At 31.9% G+C, this 14,297-nt stretch overlaps 1 protein-coding gene across 2 annotated transcripts; it reads left to right on the top strand.

The window, feature by feature from the left end:
- Positions 1-9,329: 9,329 nt before the first annotated feature.
- LOC113857816 (U-box domain-containing protein 13-like) lies at positions 9,330-13,914 on the top strand. 2 transcript variants are annotated; one of them, XM_027490034.1, is made up of 4 exons: positions 9,330-9,788; positions 11,073-11,189; positions 11,458-11,913; positions 12,441-13,914. In XM_027490034.1, the coding sequence occupies exons 1-4, from the start codon at positions 9,528-9,530 to the stop codon at positions 13,587-13,589; spliced, it is 1,983 nt and encodes a 660-aa protein (XP_027345835.1). In that variant the 5' UTR covers positions 9,330-9,527; the 3' UTR covers positions 13,590-13,914. The 2 variants fall into 2 exon arrangements, with proteins under 2 accessions (XP_027345835.1, XP_027345836.1); XM_027490035.1 differs by having other exon boundaries at positions 9,368-9,788; positions 10,113-11,189; positions 12,441-13,897.
- Positions 13,915-14,297: the final 383 nt, after the last annotated feature.

Genomic DNA, 14,297 nt, shown 5'->3' with positions numbered 1-14,297 from the left:
TACAAATAAGCCAAATTTATAATATAATAAAATATATTTAAAAATTTATTTGTAATTACAAATATTTAAATTTTTTTTAATACTTAAAAAATTTATATTACAACATTAACACTTAAAATATTATCCAAATATAAAATAAATATTATTATTCTAAATATAAATTCTTAATAGCCAATAAACAAAATTATATATTTATAATGCTTAAAAAAATCTAACCTTATTATTGCTCTTCTTGCAATTTCTTCTCCAGCCTATCTAGTTACAATGTCTTCTCCAGCAGCCTATTCGTTCTTCAGCTTCACGGTTAAAATGTGAAAGTTTCATATTTATACACATTTGAAGTTGGATAAAAGAATGTATCAAAATTTTTATCCACTGGTCACATTAAAATCGGGTATCGTGGGCCGGTATTGGAATCGTCTTTGTTATAGACGCTACTAAAATCGTCCAAAAATAGATGACACAACTTCATTAAGCGACACGTGTCAACATCTCATGAGTGTCGTCTAATAATGGGACAACACTGTCATGAGTATCGGTTCTGGTGGGACGACACTCTCACAGTTCGCCACGGCATCATATGTGTTGTCCCTATTATGGACAACTTTCTTGCCACATCACTCGCCCACCCCAGACCGAGAATATGTTTACATGAAGCTCTATTTTGGTATTTTGTTTTAAAATTAACTCTAAAAAGGCAAAAAACTCGTTAGTGGTGTCTCGTCAGTAGAATTAGAGATACTAACTCCATTCTACTGTTTTTGTTTAAAAATAGGATTAGGCGATAATTATGCGCCTCAAACACACAAATTTTCTTTTTAAAAAAATGAATGAATTTTTGTCAGTTTATATATGTTATTAGGAAAAGTTGTAATTATTTAATTATTCTTGATATATGATATTTAAAACTAATATTTATTGATCACAATATATATATGAGAAAATCTTTTTACATTAATGTAAGTCTAAAAATTCTTACACTTAATCTGAGTTTTTTATTTAACTTAAATTTAATGGTCAGTTAAGTAATAACTTATAACCTGTTAAATTTAAAATAAATAAAAGGCTCAAATTATATGTAAGAGTTTTTAAACTTATATCAGTGTAAAAAGATCATGTTCCATATATATATATATATATATATATATAATACTTGTACGCACATATGTGTCCACTTAAATATAATTTTTTTAATAAATATTATTATTTTTAAATTAGTTTTTATAAAAAAATTGTCGATATTTAATTCACAATATTTGAAAAAGATAAAAAAAATTAGTTTTTATTAATAAAAATTTTAAATTCCAAATTTTGATTAAAATTAATTATAATTCATTTAAAATATTAAATATAAAATATCAATAATTTTTTTAGAAGGACTAATTTTAAGATTGATAAAATTTATAAGAATAAAAAATTTTATTGAAACACACAATGGACATTAAATTAATATTTTTAGTAACATTTTATGGTGATGAATTTCATTAAAAATATGGAATTTAAATATTATTTAACTGTTAATTAATTAATTTTATTTTCTATGTAATTACATATTTTAAAATATATAGTTTATTTGAAATTTAATATGCATGATTAACAAATAAATAGTACATTAATTAATAATATGATTAATACAATTTTCTAAAATATTAAATATAGTAACTTTGATAAGCATTATTTTTTTGATAAATTTATTTTTAGATTAAATGAAACGAGTATTAGAGTAAAAAAAGATAAAATATTAACTATTAAATATTTAAAATATGAAAATATGTGATATTTCAAAATAATTTTAATTTCTAATTTTTAATTATTTATAAATGATTATATAGTTTATATTTAATCTATGATCTTATATATATTAAAAAAATCGATTAAATACATTACTATCTATACGTTGAAAGACGCACAACTACATATTCCTTAACACAGGGGAATGTTTAACTACTGTTTCAAATCCTCCATTTATGTGTGAATACAGATTTCTTTCAAGAACAGGTACCTTTTTACGGATAAGAGATTCGTTGTTTCTTGGTCTTTGATAGGCATTTATTCTTCTTCTCTTAATGCTCAAACAAAGAGGATAGAAATTGAGAGAAAAGAAATGAAAAAATCATTAAAATATTTGATATTCAGATAACTTCAAATAAAAGAAAGAGACAACAAAAAAATTATTATTTATGAGTAAAATAAATAATTGTGTTAAAATTATCTATAAAAAATCAAATTAATAAAATAAATTAGTTTGTTATTTTAATTTATTTCTTAACAATTTTTATATTATTTTAATGTTTTTAAATGAAAATAAATAAATTCCTCTCCCCATTGCACTCCTCTCTCTTCTTATGTCGTCTTTATTTTTGCTTGGAGGATAATTTTTAAAAGTAAACAAATAACTTAATTTTAATTTAAATTAAAATGTTTATATTCGTGTATGATAATAAATACATAATCAATATGTTAAATTTATATGCTTTATTTTAAAAATATTAAATTTTCTATCACTCCTTGTCTTACTCCTTAATTTCCTTACATGGAAAGATATCACAAAAGCCAAAAAAAAGGTGTGACATACAAGTTCAGGGATCATAATCACTGTAACACACTGCACTGCTTAGCTTGCGTTGATATGAATCTGAGGGACCGTAGTGGACGATCACGATCCGTTCATCCTGTATGGATGGCCTTGACTCATTCGCATTTTCTCGACGCCAGTCGTTACACTGTACATCGCATTCACACTATTCATCAATCAATTTCTCTTTGAATCGCATCATTGTTTCTTACACGTCCACCATGTGCCGCAGTTTCCTCGTGTTTCGGTCCCACTTTGCCTTGTTACGTGGAAAATCATTCACAAAAATTATAATGTTTTTCTAAGGTTTCATAGAGTTTAATTTTAGTATCTCATTAATATAATGATAATTTATAATTGAATAAAAATAATAATATAAATAGATATTATTATTATATTTAAATTAAATTTTACGTTTCACAACTCACTTTTTTGAAAATATTTTATTCTTTTAAATATTTTATCTAATTTAAACTAAAATGAAGAGTCAAATCCATTCATATTAGTTCATTGTGGCAAGAAACTCAAGTAAGTTAAGCTAAAAAAGAGGAATACCCCTTAAAACTAAAAGGAAATAAATGTATTCGGGATTGTACTTGAGTACTTGTGAATTTGATCCCTTCTAAGTTGAAGTGGAGCCGAGTTGATTGGAGTGGCTGTGTGCATCTTTACTTCCGCCGTCGCTTAATCGGGTTCAAGTTCACGTGGACCCACCGTCTCTTTGTATATGGCCACCGTTCGTCTACAGCCTTTGACTTTTGTTCTTAACATATGGACACCATCTCTTCTCTTTCTTTGCTTTCTAATGGCCCCACACACTTCGCAAATTCCTTGGCTGCGTTCTGTTCTACAATACCACCTCCTACGCTACATTAATTATTAGTAACTCATTTGATTACGGGTAAGTTAGGAATTGTTAATCAAAATCATTTTTTAGAAAAGGGATGCGAGGTTTTTTAATCTTTGTATGGCTGCTAAATAAACTATTGTTAATAACTTTGACATCTTTTTTTATTTTTTATTTTAAATGCTTAAAGAACTTACTTTTGTGTTTCCTGTATGCTTTTTTTTAATCTTTTCTTGAACTTTTGTATATTTAGACTATGCAATGGTTCTTTAATTAATGTTACTCATACTGATTCAAACACTATGTAATTATTATTTTCTCGGGTTTAATATTAATCATATTATAGACGAACTTTTTCAAAGGACTGATCCTAATAGATCTCTTACGATGAAAAGCGGTATCGTATTATTTTTTTAACTTCCAATAAAATATTCGTAACTTTTATTGATGACTCTGAATGAAAGATATGGAAGAAAATGGTGGAAAAAAAAAACTAAAAAGTGATAGAAAGAAGAGATATGTATGACGGGGAAGAAAAAAAATGGTCTCATCGAGAAAGTTGTAAAGTGGGTTTTAAAATTACACCCTTTTTGCAACAAAAAGAAGAAGCTATTAAGAAATATAAAATGAAAATGACATTCCTTTTAAATAACTGTAACATGACAAGAATTTTGGCATAACAAATAACATCTCATTAAGAAAGCTCTCTAATTTACGTGGTAGGAATGTATTAGGTTGCTTCTAGGAGTGGTTGATGGCATGTTTCACAGCCTGGTGCAACGCGATTGTGAAGATATATTTGTGCATTTCTTCGTGAAGCCAGCAAGGTAGATTTGGAAGAACCTTCCACCCGGGATGAATCATTAACAGTGTTGGTGTTTTTATCGCAGCGGTTTATGGTTGACTAAACCTTGTGCAATATATCACATAATCAGGTTTCCTTACTAGCTAGTAAAGCCGTTTAATAAACTCAAATACACAGGTGATATAACATATTTTATATTTAGATTTATAGTTTTTATTTTTATTTACTATTTTTTTATTGAAATAAATTAAACCTATTACAAATAAATTTTTTTATTTTTTTATTTTTTGATAATTCTAACCTCTCACTACTCTTTTAACCATAACTTTTTTTTACAGATATTGCTTTTGGCCGATTCTAATTGCATTAAATTTTACACATCTAGAGCTTTAAAATGAATATATGACTGCCAGATTTGGAGTTATTTTTTGCTTTTTATTATTTTTAAAAATTGAGACAGATTTGCTGAATATTTTTGCAGAATTTTATTTGGACCATTGTTATTTAATAATTGCATTTAGGCTTTTAGATATTATTGAGGCCCGAATTTTGGCCAATTAGTTTACCCTAATCAAAACCTATAAATAAACTAATGAAATTCTTAATTAGGGTGCGCGCGTTTGCGCATGAGATTAGACACTTTGAGATTTTGAGACTTGGCCGAAATAAGAATCCTTATTTTTACTTTCTCTCGATCTCTCTTGTTCTTTTCTTATTCTTGCGTAGGGTAACCATTTCGATGGAAGGCTAAATCTCTCGTTCAATCTGTGGAATTCAAACATTGTAATTCCGACTTGAGTTATGCGCTAAATTGCTTCGAGTTTGTTATCTTTTCTCTCTAGTCTCATAATTGTATATTGAGATCGTGATTTACTTTTCTGTTGTTAGAATTTAAATTAGGACTCGATTGATGCTCTGATTTGATAATTAAAACGAATTAGGTTAAATGATTATTTGATTTAATTCGTAATTCTATTCAATTAGGTTATTCGATTGAATTAATAATTAAATTGGGTGATTGTTCAAACGTGAATTTAAATATTTATATATTGTGATAGCCGAAGTTACACGTAATTGGTATTCTATGCATTGATGTTTCTTAATTCATTTTTACTCACTTTAATTCTGTCCGTAATTTAATTTAATTAATTTACAATTTTTAAAACTCCAAAAAACCTTATTTGCATTCTTTAAAACAAAATCTAAAATTAAATTTGATTGAAAATGTATCTCTGTTAATCGACTTAAGTTTGACTCTATACTACAAAATCTTTAGAAAACTTAGTTGTTTTGATAGAGATTCTGTAACACTTTAAATTTAATTTCAATTAAATAATAATTTCGTAAATCGGATAACCAAATTTTTATAAAAGATTTTGAAATAAGTGAAGGGTTACAGTTTAATATCAAATAACTGCTACAAGACTAGTTCGATTACAACAACTTCAAAATAAAATATAAGTCCTATAGCAGTCCATCTGTCCCTTCACTAAGTCTGGTGCTGATCGTCTTGATTACCTGAAAAATAAATGTAATGGTGAGTATTTTACACTACCTAAAAATACACAGTCAACATAGAGTCTCACTTCCAGTACTTTTCCAATACATTAAACAATTACATTCACAAGTAGCATTCCGCATCTATAAGTATAATTCATAAACTCATGCATATGCACGTCAGCCATATTCATTGTAGCACTGTGATAACAGATTTATACCATGAATGGTCGCTGGTTACTCTCGCCTCACGGATACCACGTGGGTAGTCACGGATCACTCAACAAAGATAGTAGTCAAAGGTCTAGTAAGAAAGAGAGTGTGTGGCCCGTAGTGCACCCATTCCGCAGTCGGTGTCACCACCACTCCCTCTTCCCCAAGGTATTTCTACCGTCCTCATCTCTCACATCTCCAGTGTATCGCTGAATCATTTATAGTACATTACAATAGCGCTAACACGCTCATTCACACATATTTCATTCACGCATGCAATAGTCATGCTTACACACGATACACAGCCCATATGACACTCAAATACACGGCACTAGGCCCACATTCATTTCACATTACACAGCACATAGTCCACATTTATTCACAATATCATTAATTCACCAATCAATGGCATTCCATCACACACAATCACCTTCACGGGGTCCAATTATTCTATCACAAATCACTTGCATATCAATTCCCATCAAACACACAATTTCTATCTTCTATCTCAGCCACATTGCATTAATCATCAAAATACACAAGAATTACAATATATTAAAATAGGGTAGAATTCTCCCTTACCTCAGATTGAAGACTCACACTCAGATTTGACCACAGACGTGCTCCCTACACAAATTACGGCCTAAACATATGAAAGAATTCCATGAGAACTCCAAGAAACCAAGAAAAGGGGATGAGAAACAGAACTCTAACCATTAAAACTCACCTCTAAGTGTTCCCCACACGGATTCAACCTTCAATCAAGCTCCCGAACGGCTTTGGAGGTAATTTAATCGGTGGAAAATGATTCTGGGTCGAGGGATTCGAAGGAATTTTTGAGAAATAACTTCTCAAACCCTAAACCCCTTTTAAATCATTTTTTGGTCGCGACACTTTCGCTGTAGCGAAAATATCAGACGAAACTGCACTCTAGTTTCTGCAGAATCTCGCTACAGTGAGATTGCACCCAGAAATGCACTCCAAACTGTCGCTCTGTCACTACAGCAGCGAGACGTCTCTCGCTACAGCGAGAAGACGACAGTTCTGGTCCTCCCTCTCAGGCCCTCTCGCTATAGCGAGAACAGCCCAGTATCACGCCCTACACTCAGGCACTTAGCCCATCTCAGTCCTATCCAGTCATGCGTACACATAAATACACACATTCATATACTTAATACACATAAACATCATTATCAAATAAATTAACACACATATGAATATATATATATATATATATATATATAATAATAATAATAATAATAATAATAATAATAATAATAATAATAATAATAATAATAAATAATATTACCAAAATTCGGAGCGTTACATATTCAACATCGTCTATCAAATTGGCGCCATTACCGAGGATACGTTGTCAGTTTTGATTTGTTTTAGAGTTTATTATCGCTTTCTATTGTTTTGATTCGTAGTTTTGTTTTTTTGTTTTTATCTTTGTCTGCGAGTTGGTATATTTTTATTTTTTTCCTTATTCGGCATTGTTTGTTTGTTTAGGTGTATCTAATTTTAATTTTTGTCATTAATAAGGTTGAATAAAATTAATTTTTTTGCATTAAATAAGATTTCGTTGTTTCTTGTCTTCTAATTTTGTTTTATTAAATTTTGTTGTTTTAGTGCATTTTAAATTTGAATTGCAAATTGAATTTTGAATTTTTAGAGAATTGGATTGATAGGATTGTTGTAGAATTGTGTGATTTGCAAAGATTTCATAAAGATTTGAGGAGCAGCAGGATAAGGATCATTCACATTTAATTTAGGTTAGATTAATATATTTAAATTTGAATTTTGAATTATAGTTAAGATTTGATTGTTTTAATTAGACTAGATTTAGTTTGCTTTGTTTTTAAAGATAGGATTAGTTTTTTTTAGATAGATTAGTTTAAATTTTCAATTTTTATAAAAAAATAAACTTTTTTTAAAAAAAATATAAAAAATTAAAATTAAAATAATTAAAAAAAACTTTATTGCACTTCCTATTATAGTTTATTTAATTAAAAAATAGTAATTTCAAATGAGCTTCAAGGTTAATAGACATTGGCTCAAGCTTTTTCATGAAAATTTGCAGGAACATTCACTGGAGGGAGGCCATCCTTGAGTTGGCCACCTACTCCGATTGATAAAGGAGTTTTTCTTATCACTATCTTATTTATTGGATTGTTATTATTGTCCTTGTGCTTATTGTGTTTCCATTAAGAATAATGTTAATTTTAAGTGAAGGGAGTATTATGTTTTTGACTTTGATGGATTGATTGAATTATTCTTCGATTTTATAGATGGATTTTAAAAAATTTTGTGTGTTGGATCAATTGTGATAGAATATATACCTTGTGAGGATTTGAGCTATTGATATAGATGACAAAATTATATCATTATACATTTTTTTATTGTGTGATTGCACTCATAGTTGTACGACATTAGAACTTGTCTTTAACCTTTTTGAAACTATATTTTTATATGCTTGCATTGATATGATAGAGACATTATTTTCTTTGTAAACTACTAGCTAAAAAGTCAACTTTGTATTATTTTTATTATTTAAACTTCTTTGAGCTTAATTGTTCTATTTCTTGTAATCTTAACTCATTTCAAGCTAAAAGTATAAAATAATAATATGACTCAATTTTAAGAGATACAAAAATTTTGGAATAGTTTTAAAAATAATCATAAAAATAAGTATACAAAAGATTGTCTTAGAAATTGTAAGAAAAAAAATAAATTAACTACTTAATAATAAAAAAAAAGTAAGCAATACACAAAAAAAAACAATAAAATTAATATAAATCTGGCTGTCCTAAGAGCTATCTAAGAGTTACTCTTCTTCAAAAAAAGATAAAAGGAGAACGACAAAAAAATAAAAAATTCAAATGATCGTGATCATTTTTTAAATTATATTATTATCAATTTTTTTTTTAAAAATACAACGATAGTAATGGAAAAACTTCACCGTAAACAATTTTTTATCATTCTCCCAACCTTAAAATTGACAGTCAAAGGCAAGATTTGCTCCGTCGCCATTGATGATTTGTTTTCGTTGTCGTGTTATTACAGTAAATTAAATATGTTTTTAGTTTTTGTATTTTTATGAAATTAAATTTTTTATAATTTTTTTAAAAGTCGTGTTAAGAATTAAAACTATTGAATTTTAAATAATGAAAGAAACTAATATCAAAATTTTAAAAAATACAGAAAAAAATCATATTTAAATTATGATAGTATATTGTTATACGAGAGTTACCGTAGTTCCTTAAAACTGAATTATTAACTGAACATCACGTTCACTCAGCGCTGTACTAGCCGAAGCCGAGCTGAGTCACATGGTTACCTTCTCAATCTTGGTTAGCTCACTCAGCTTGAGCCGCGCCACAAAGAGATTTAGAATTAGAAAGAGTAGTCATTGCGCGTCTCTCTCTCCCTCTCCCTCTCCCATAAAATCACAGTGGCTGAAGATTTCTGTGTCGTTGACGGGTGACTATGACCAGCGACTTGGATCTCCGGCGAGTTGCAAGGTTTTTCTGCTAAACGTTGCCGTATTGCGTGATCTGTGAAACTCGGGGAAGTGGCGCGGAGCAAGCATGGAGGATGAGAAAGCGAGCGCGGTGATTGGGTTGGTGAATGAGATTGCTAGCATCTCAGATTACAGGCCTACGGTGAAGAAGCAGTACTGCAACTTGGCGCGTAGGTTGAAGCTGCTGATCCCGTTGTTCGAAGAGATTACGGACATGAAAGAGGCGATTCCTGAGGACACTTCCAAAGCCATGCTCGCCTTCAAGGAAGCTCTCGAATCCGCCACGGAACTCCTCAGATTCGGAAGTGAAGGAAGCAAGATTTACTTGGTTTGTTACTCTGAATTGATTTTTCTTTTGTTTTCTGCTTTCTATTGAACATGGGATCGAAAGTAATTTCCGCAATAACAATTTTCAAGCTACTTTGAATTATAAGTTCGGTATGATTTTTTGTTTATTTTTTAATTAATTTTGGTTTTTAAGTCAATAGAATATTTTCTGCTTTTCTTTTCCTATTTGATGTTTATTTTATGTACTGGTCGAGTATAGCGATTATGGCTTTTCCTGCTAATTGGACATTGAGCATATGTTTTATGTTGTTTGGAAATCGTGAAGATAAGAAAGTGCTGAGCCGGTATAGTGTTCATGTTTTAGATCGTATTTGCTGAAATTGCAAGGCTGCAACAGATCAATATCTTGGACGATATGTAACACTGGGTTCCTGTAGGTTTCTTGATGCGTGCTGGCTGCACCTGGGTATCAACAGAAGAATATTCTCTCTTTTATTTCCAATTGTTATACAAGCTTTTGATAGGAACTTGAATCAAGAGTTTCATATGCTTTTTCTTTCTTTGCTAGAGATACTTTCCCAACTTCACAGGGAAATTTAAGGATGTAAGTTTTACACATAAAGATAAAGAGGGAGATTTCTGAATGCAGTGAATTTCTTGCAGTTAAAAACTGTGCACATCCCCTTTTTGAGCTAGTGTATTTGTTAATTACTATGGTTAACAAGAGGCTAATATATACTATGGATCATGAATAGCACTCTTACTTTGATCAAACCTTCTTTGGTATGTTTTTAGCTGTTTGGTGATTATGTCACATGGTTCAAATGCTTTGAACCATTGTTATTTGGATAACTGATTACCTATATCTGTTGTGTGGAGCTTTGCAGAAAAAAGTTAAAAGGCAGAAGCAGAAGTAAGGGAAGGGTATTTTACTTTAATGGTGTCCAAAATTAATAAAAACACTGCCCATGCTATTAAATTTATTATATTGTGGGACTCTGAAATGGTCAAACTAATCCAGGTATATGCAACACTATGAAATAATGCAATTTACTGTAGTAGTACTATTTGAAATCTAAATAATATTTACTTAATATTTGCTAGTGTTGTATTAATTTTATGTCTACATGGAAACCTTAGTTTACTTACAGTTTAATAGGAGGCAGTCTTGTATGCTTGTTTTGACCTGTAGTTGCTTGAAGCTCTGTTTCGCTTGTAAATCCCCATTATAACTATGGGTTGAGAAAACATTATGGAAACATGTTTCCAATGAAATATCATCTACTGCCTTAGATGTTGATTCAGCTGTCTTAACTGTTTTCAGGTCCTTGAGAGAGACAAAATTATGAATAAATTCAATGAGGTGACAACTCAGTTGGAACAGTCATTGGGTGCAATTTCCTTTGATCAACTTGACATATCAGATGAAGTTAAAGAGCAGGTATTAATATTTCAATTATACATATATATGAAGTGGGATAAGGCTTGGTGGTTGTTTTTTTTGTTGTTGTTGTATACATATATATTAACAATTGTATGTGTGCAGCACAGTGATCTTACTCAGCCTATATTATTTTTCAAGATTCGATTTGTTGAACCTTCTACTATTAGCTGTGACATTAGAATGGATACTGCAACACTGTGGAGCTTCTTTGTCTTTGCTGTTTTGTTATTTACATAGTCTTGTTTAATTTTCTCGCTCATTTCAGGTTGAGCTGGTTCTTGCCCAGTTCAAAAGAGCTAAAGGGAGGGTTGATGAACCAGATGTCAAGTTGTATGAGGATATGCTGTCTCTTTACAACAACAGCAATGATGCAGCTATAGATCCATCTGTTCTAAGTCGATTAGCTGAAAAATTGCAATTGATGGGAATAGCTGATCTTACACAAGAATCACTTGCTTTGCATGAGATGGTGGCAGCAAGTGGTGGGGATCCAGGGGCACACATTGAGAAAATGTCGATGTTATTGAAGAAGATAAAGGATTATGTGCAAACTGAAAATCTAGACAAGGATGATAATTTAGAAGGAAAAGGCATTTCGTCAAGAGTCAGTGGACTAGGAACAAATGAAAAGAGTCATCAGGCTCCTGTTATTCCTGATGATTTTCGATGTCCAATTTCCCTAGAATTAATGAAGGATCCTGTCATTGTTTCAACTGGACAGGTATGGGCATTCTATGATGCTTTCTGGCAGCTAAGTTGCAACTAAAGTGCAGTCAGTCATTATCCTTCTTGACTTGTCAAATTGGAATATATGATGATTCTTTATGTGTTCTTGAGTGTAAATTACTGCAAAAGGCACCGTGCTCTAGCATAATTTTGTGAAAATATCTACTTTATTTCTGGATGAGGATCCTCTCTTTTAATGCATTAGCATGAATCCCTACTTGTTTTTAAATTTACTTCTCTGAGGCTATTGAGCTTCACATAAGTTGGACAGGTTGCAACATGTGCATTTGCTTTGTATATTCATGGATCTTATTAAAACACAAATTTCGATTGAATTTGGAAATTTGGTATAGAAACGGAAGCAAATTCTGTTTTTAGATTACACTCTTCTAATTGATATGTAATATACAATTGCAATATGCTGATTCTGGTTCACACTATTGACATTTTACCCCTACTTCAGTGTCAATCTGCTTATAATTTCATGTTACCCACTCAAACACATTTTGTTTTCATCTGCAGACTTATGAGCGTGCTTGTATTGAGAAGTGGTTGCAAGCAGGGCATGGAACATGCCCAAAAACACAACAACCTCTCACTAGTACTGTTCTCACACCCAACTATGTCTTACGAAGCCTCATAGCACAATGGTGTGAAGCTAATGGCATAGAGCCACCAAAACGACCCAGCAGTTCACAACCTAGTAAATCAGCATCAGCCTGCTCCCCAGCTGAGCGAAGTAAGATTGGAAATCTTCTCCAAAAGCTCACATCTGGCAGTCCTGAAGAGCAGAGATTAGCTGCAGGTGAAATCCGCCTTCTTGCGAAACGCAATGCAGATAACCGTGTGGCCATTGCTGAAGCTGGTGCAATACCTCTCCTTGTCCGTCTCCTGTCTGTGCCTGACTCCCGCACTCAAGAGCATGCTGTGACCGCCCTTCTGAATCTTTCCATACATGAAAATAACAAAGGAAGCATTGTTTCCTCAGGAGCAGTTCCAGGTATAGTTCAAGTGCTGCATAAGGGAAGCATGGAAGCTCGGGAAAATGCAGCAGCAACACTTTTCAGTCTTTCAGTTATAGATGAAAATAAGGTTACAATTGGGGCTTCAGGAGCCATACCACCGCTAGTGATACTGCTGAGTGAGGGTACCCAAAGGGGTAAGAAAGATGCTGCAACAGCACTCTTCAATTTGTGCATTTACCAGGGTAATAAGGGAAAGGCAGTGAGGGCTGGTGTTATTCCCACACTGATGCGGCTGCTGACTGAACCTAATGGGGGAATGGTGGATGAAGCATTGGCTATTTTGGCAATATTGGCTAGTCATCCTGAAGGGAAGGCTACCATTGGAGCTGCAGAGGCAGTACCAGTTTTGGTCGAGTTTATTGGGAATGGATCCCCAAGGAACAAAGAGAATGCAGCTGCTGTTTTAGTTCACCTCTGTTCTGGAGATCAACAATATCTAGCACAGGCCCAAGAGCTAGGGGTGATGGTCCCACTGTTGGAATTGGCTCAAAATGGTACAGACAGAGGGAAAAGGAAGGCTGCACTATTGCTAGAGCGTATGAGCAGGTTTCTTGAGCAGCAGCAGGAAGTTCCAACACAAACTGAAAGTCAATCTCAGAACGAGGATGTCCAACCACCTTCAATTGCTAACATCGATGATTCCTGAGATGTCTCGTTATACTTTGTTCTTTTTGTTCTTTTTAAAGTGTTGAAAGAAGCATCTGTTTGGAGGAAAGGGTGGTGGAAGATCACCTTCCTACTCCATAAGTTATTTGTTTGTCTGTGTGATATACAGAGGGGTAAGAAGAAATCGAAAAAGTGGGCAAGGTGTGCCTGACATGGAAAATGTATAATTGTAACATGTACTATATTCTAATCATCCTCATATTTTAACGAAGAGATGTTTTGTTTATTTGTACCGCAGCACATGATGTTAACGATGTTATAAAAGTATAAAGGCATTCATGTTTTTATCTAGCAATTTAAGATTTTGAAAATGTTGGTTCATGACATCATATTAGAGTTATTATTATCGATTTGAAATTCTATTCTTGTAGTTCCAAGTCTTCTATTAAATAAAAAGTTGAACTTAAACACAAGATAGGAGTGAATAAAGCAATTCATGTGCAATAAGGGGCAAGATAGAGGCCTAGATTGGAGAATTCTTTGCTTTTGCTTGTTAGTGTTTGTAAAATGGACATAATAATTGCTGTTTAACAGGGAAGAAAATACCTAAATACTGGACCTTTTTGTTCTTGACTAGGATCGAGATAGATGAGTCACGTATTCAAATGAGGCCCCCTGGTAAGGATTCAGAATGGAATGCTTACATCGATTTGTCTTTTCCTCCGTATGGCTGGCTAAAATGCAAATT

Source organism: Abrus precatorius, unplaced genomic scaffold (genome assembly GCF_003935025.1).
Source record: "Abrus precatorius isolate BTA unplaced genomic scaffold, Abrus_2018 Scaffold2, whole genome shotgun sequence".
NCBI lineage: Eukaryota > Viridiplantae > Streptophyta > Magnoliopsida > Fabales > Fabaceae > Abrus > Abrus precatorius.
The sequence above is the reverse complement of the archived record's forward strand: the minus strand, read 5'-3'. Positions and strand labels throughout refer to the sequence as shown.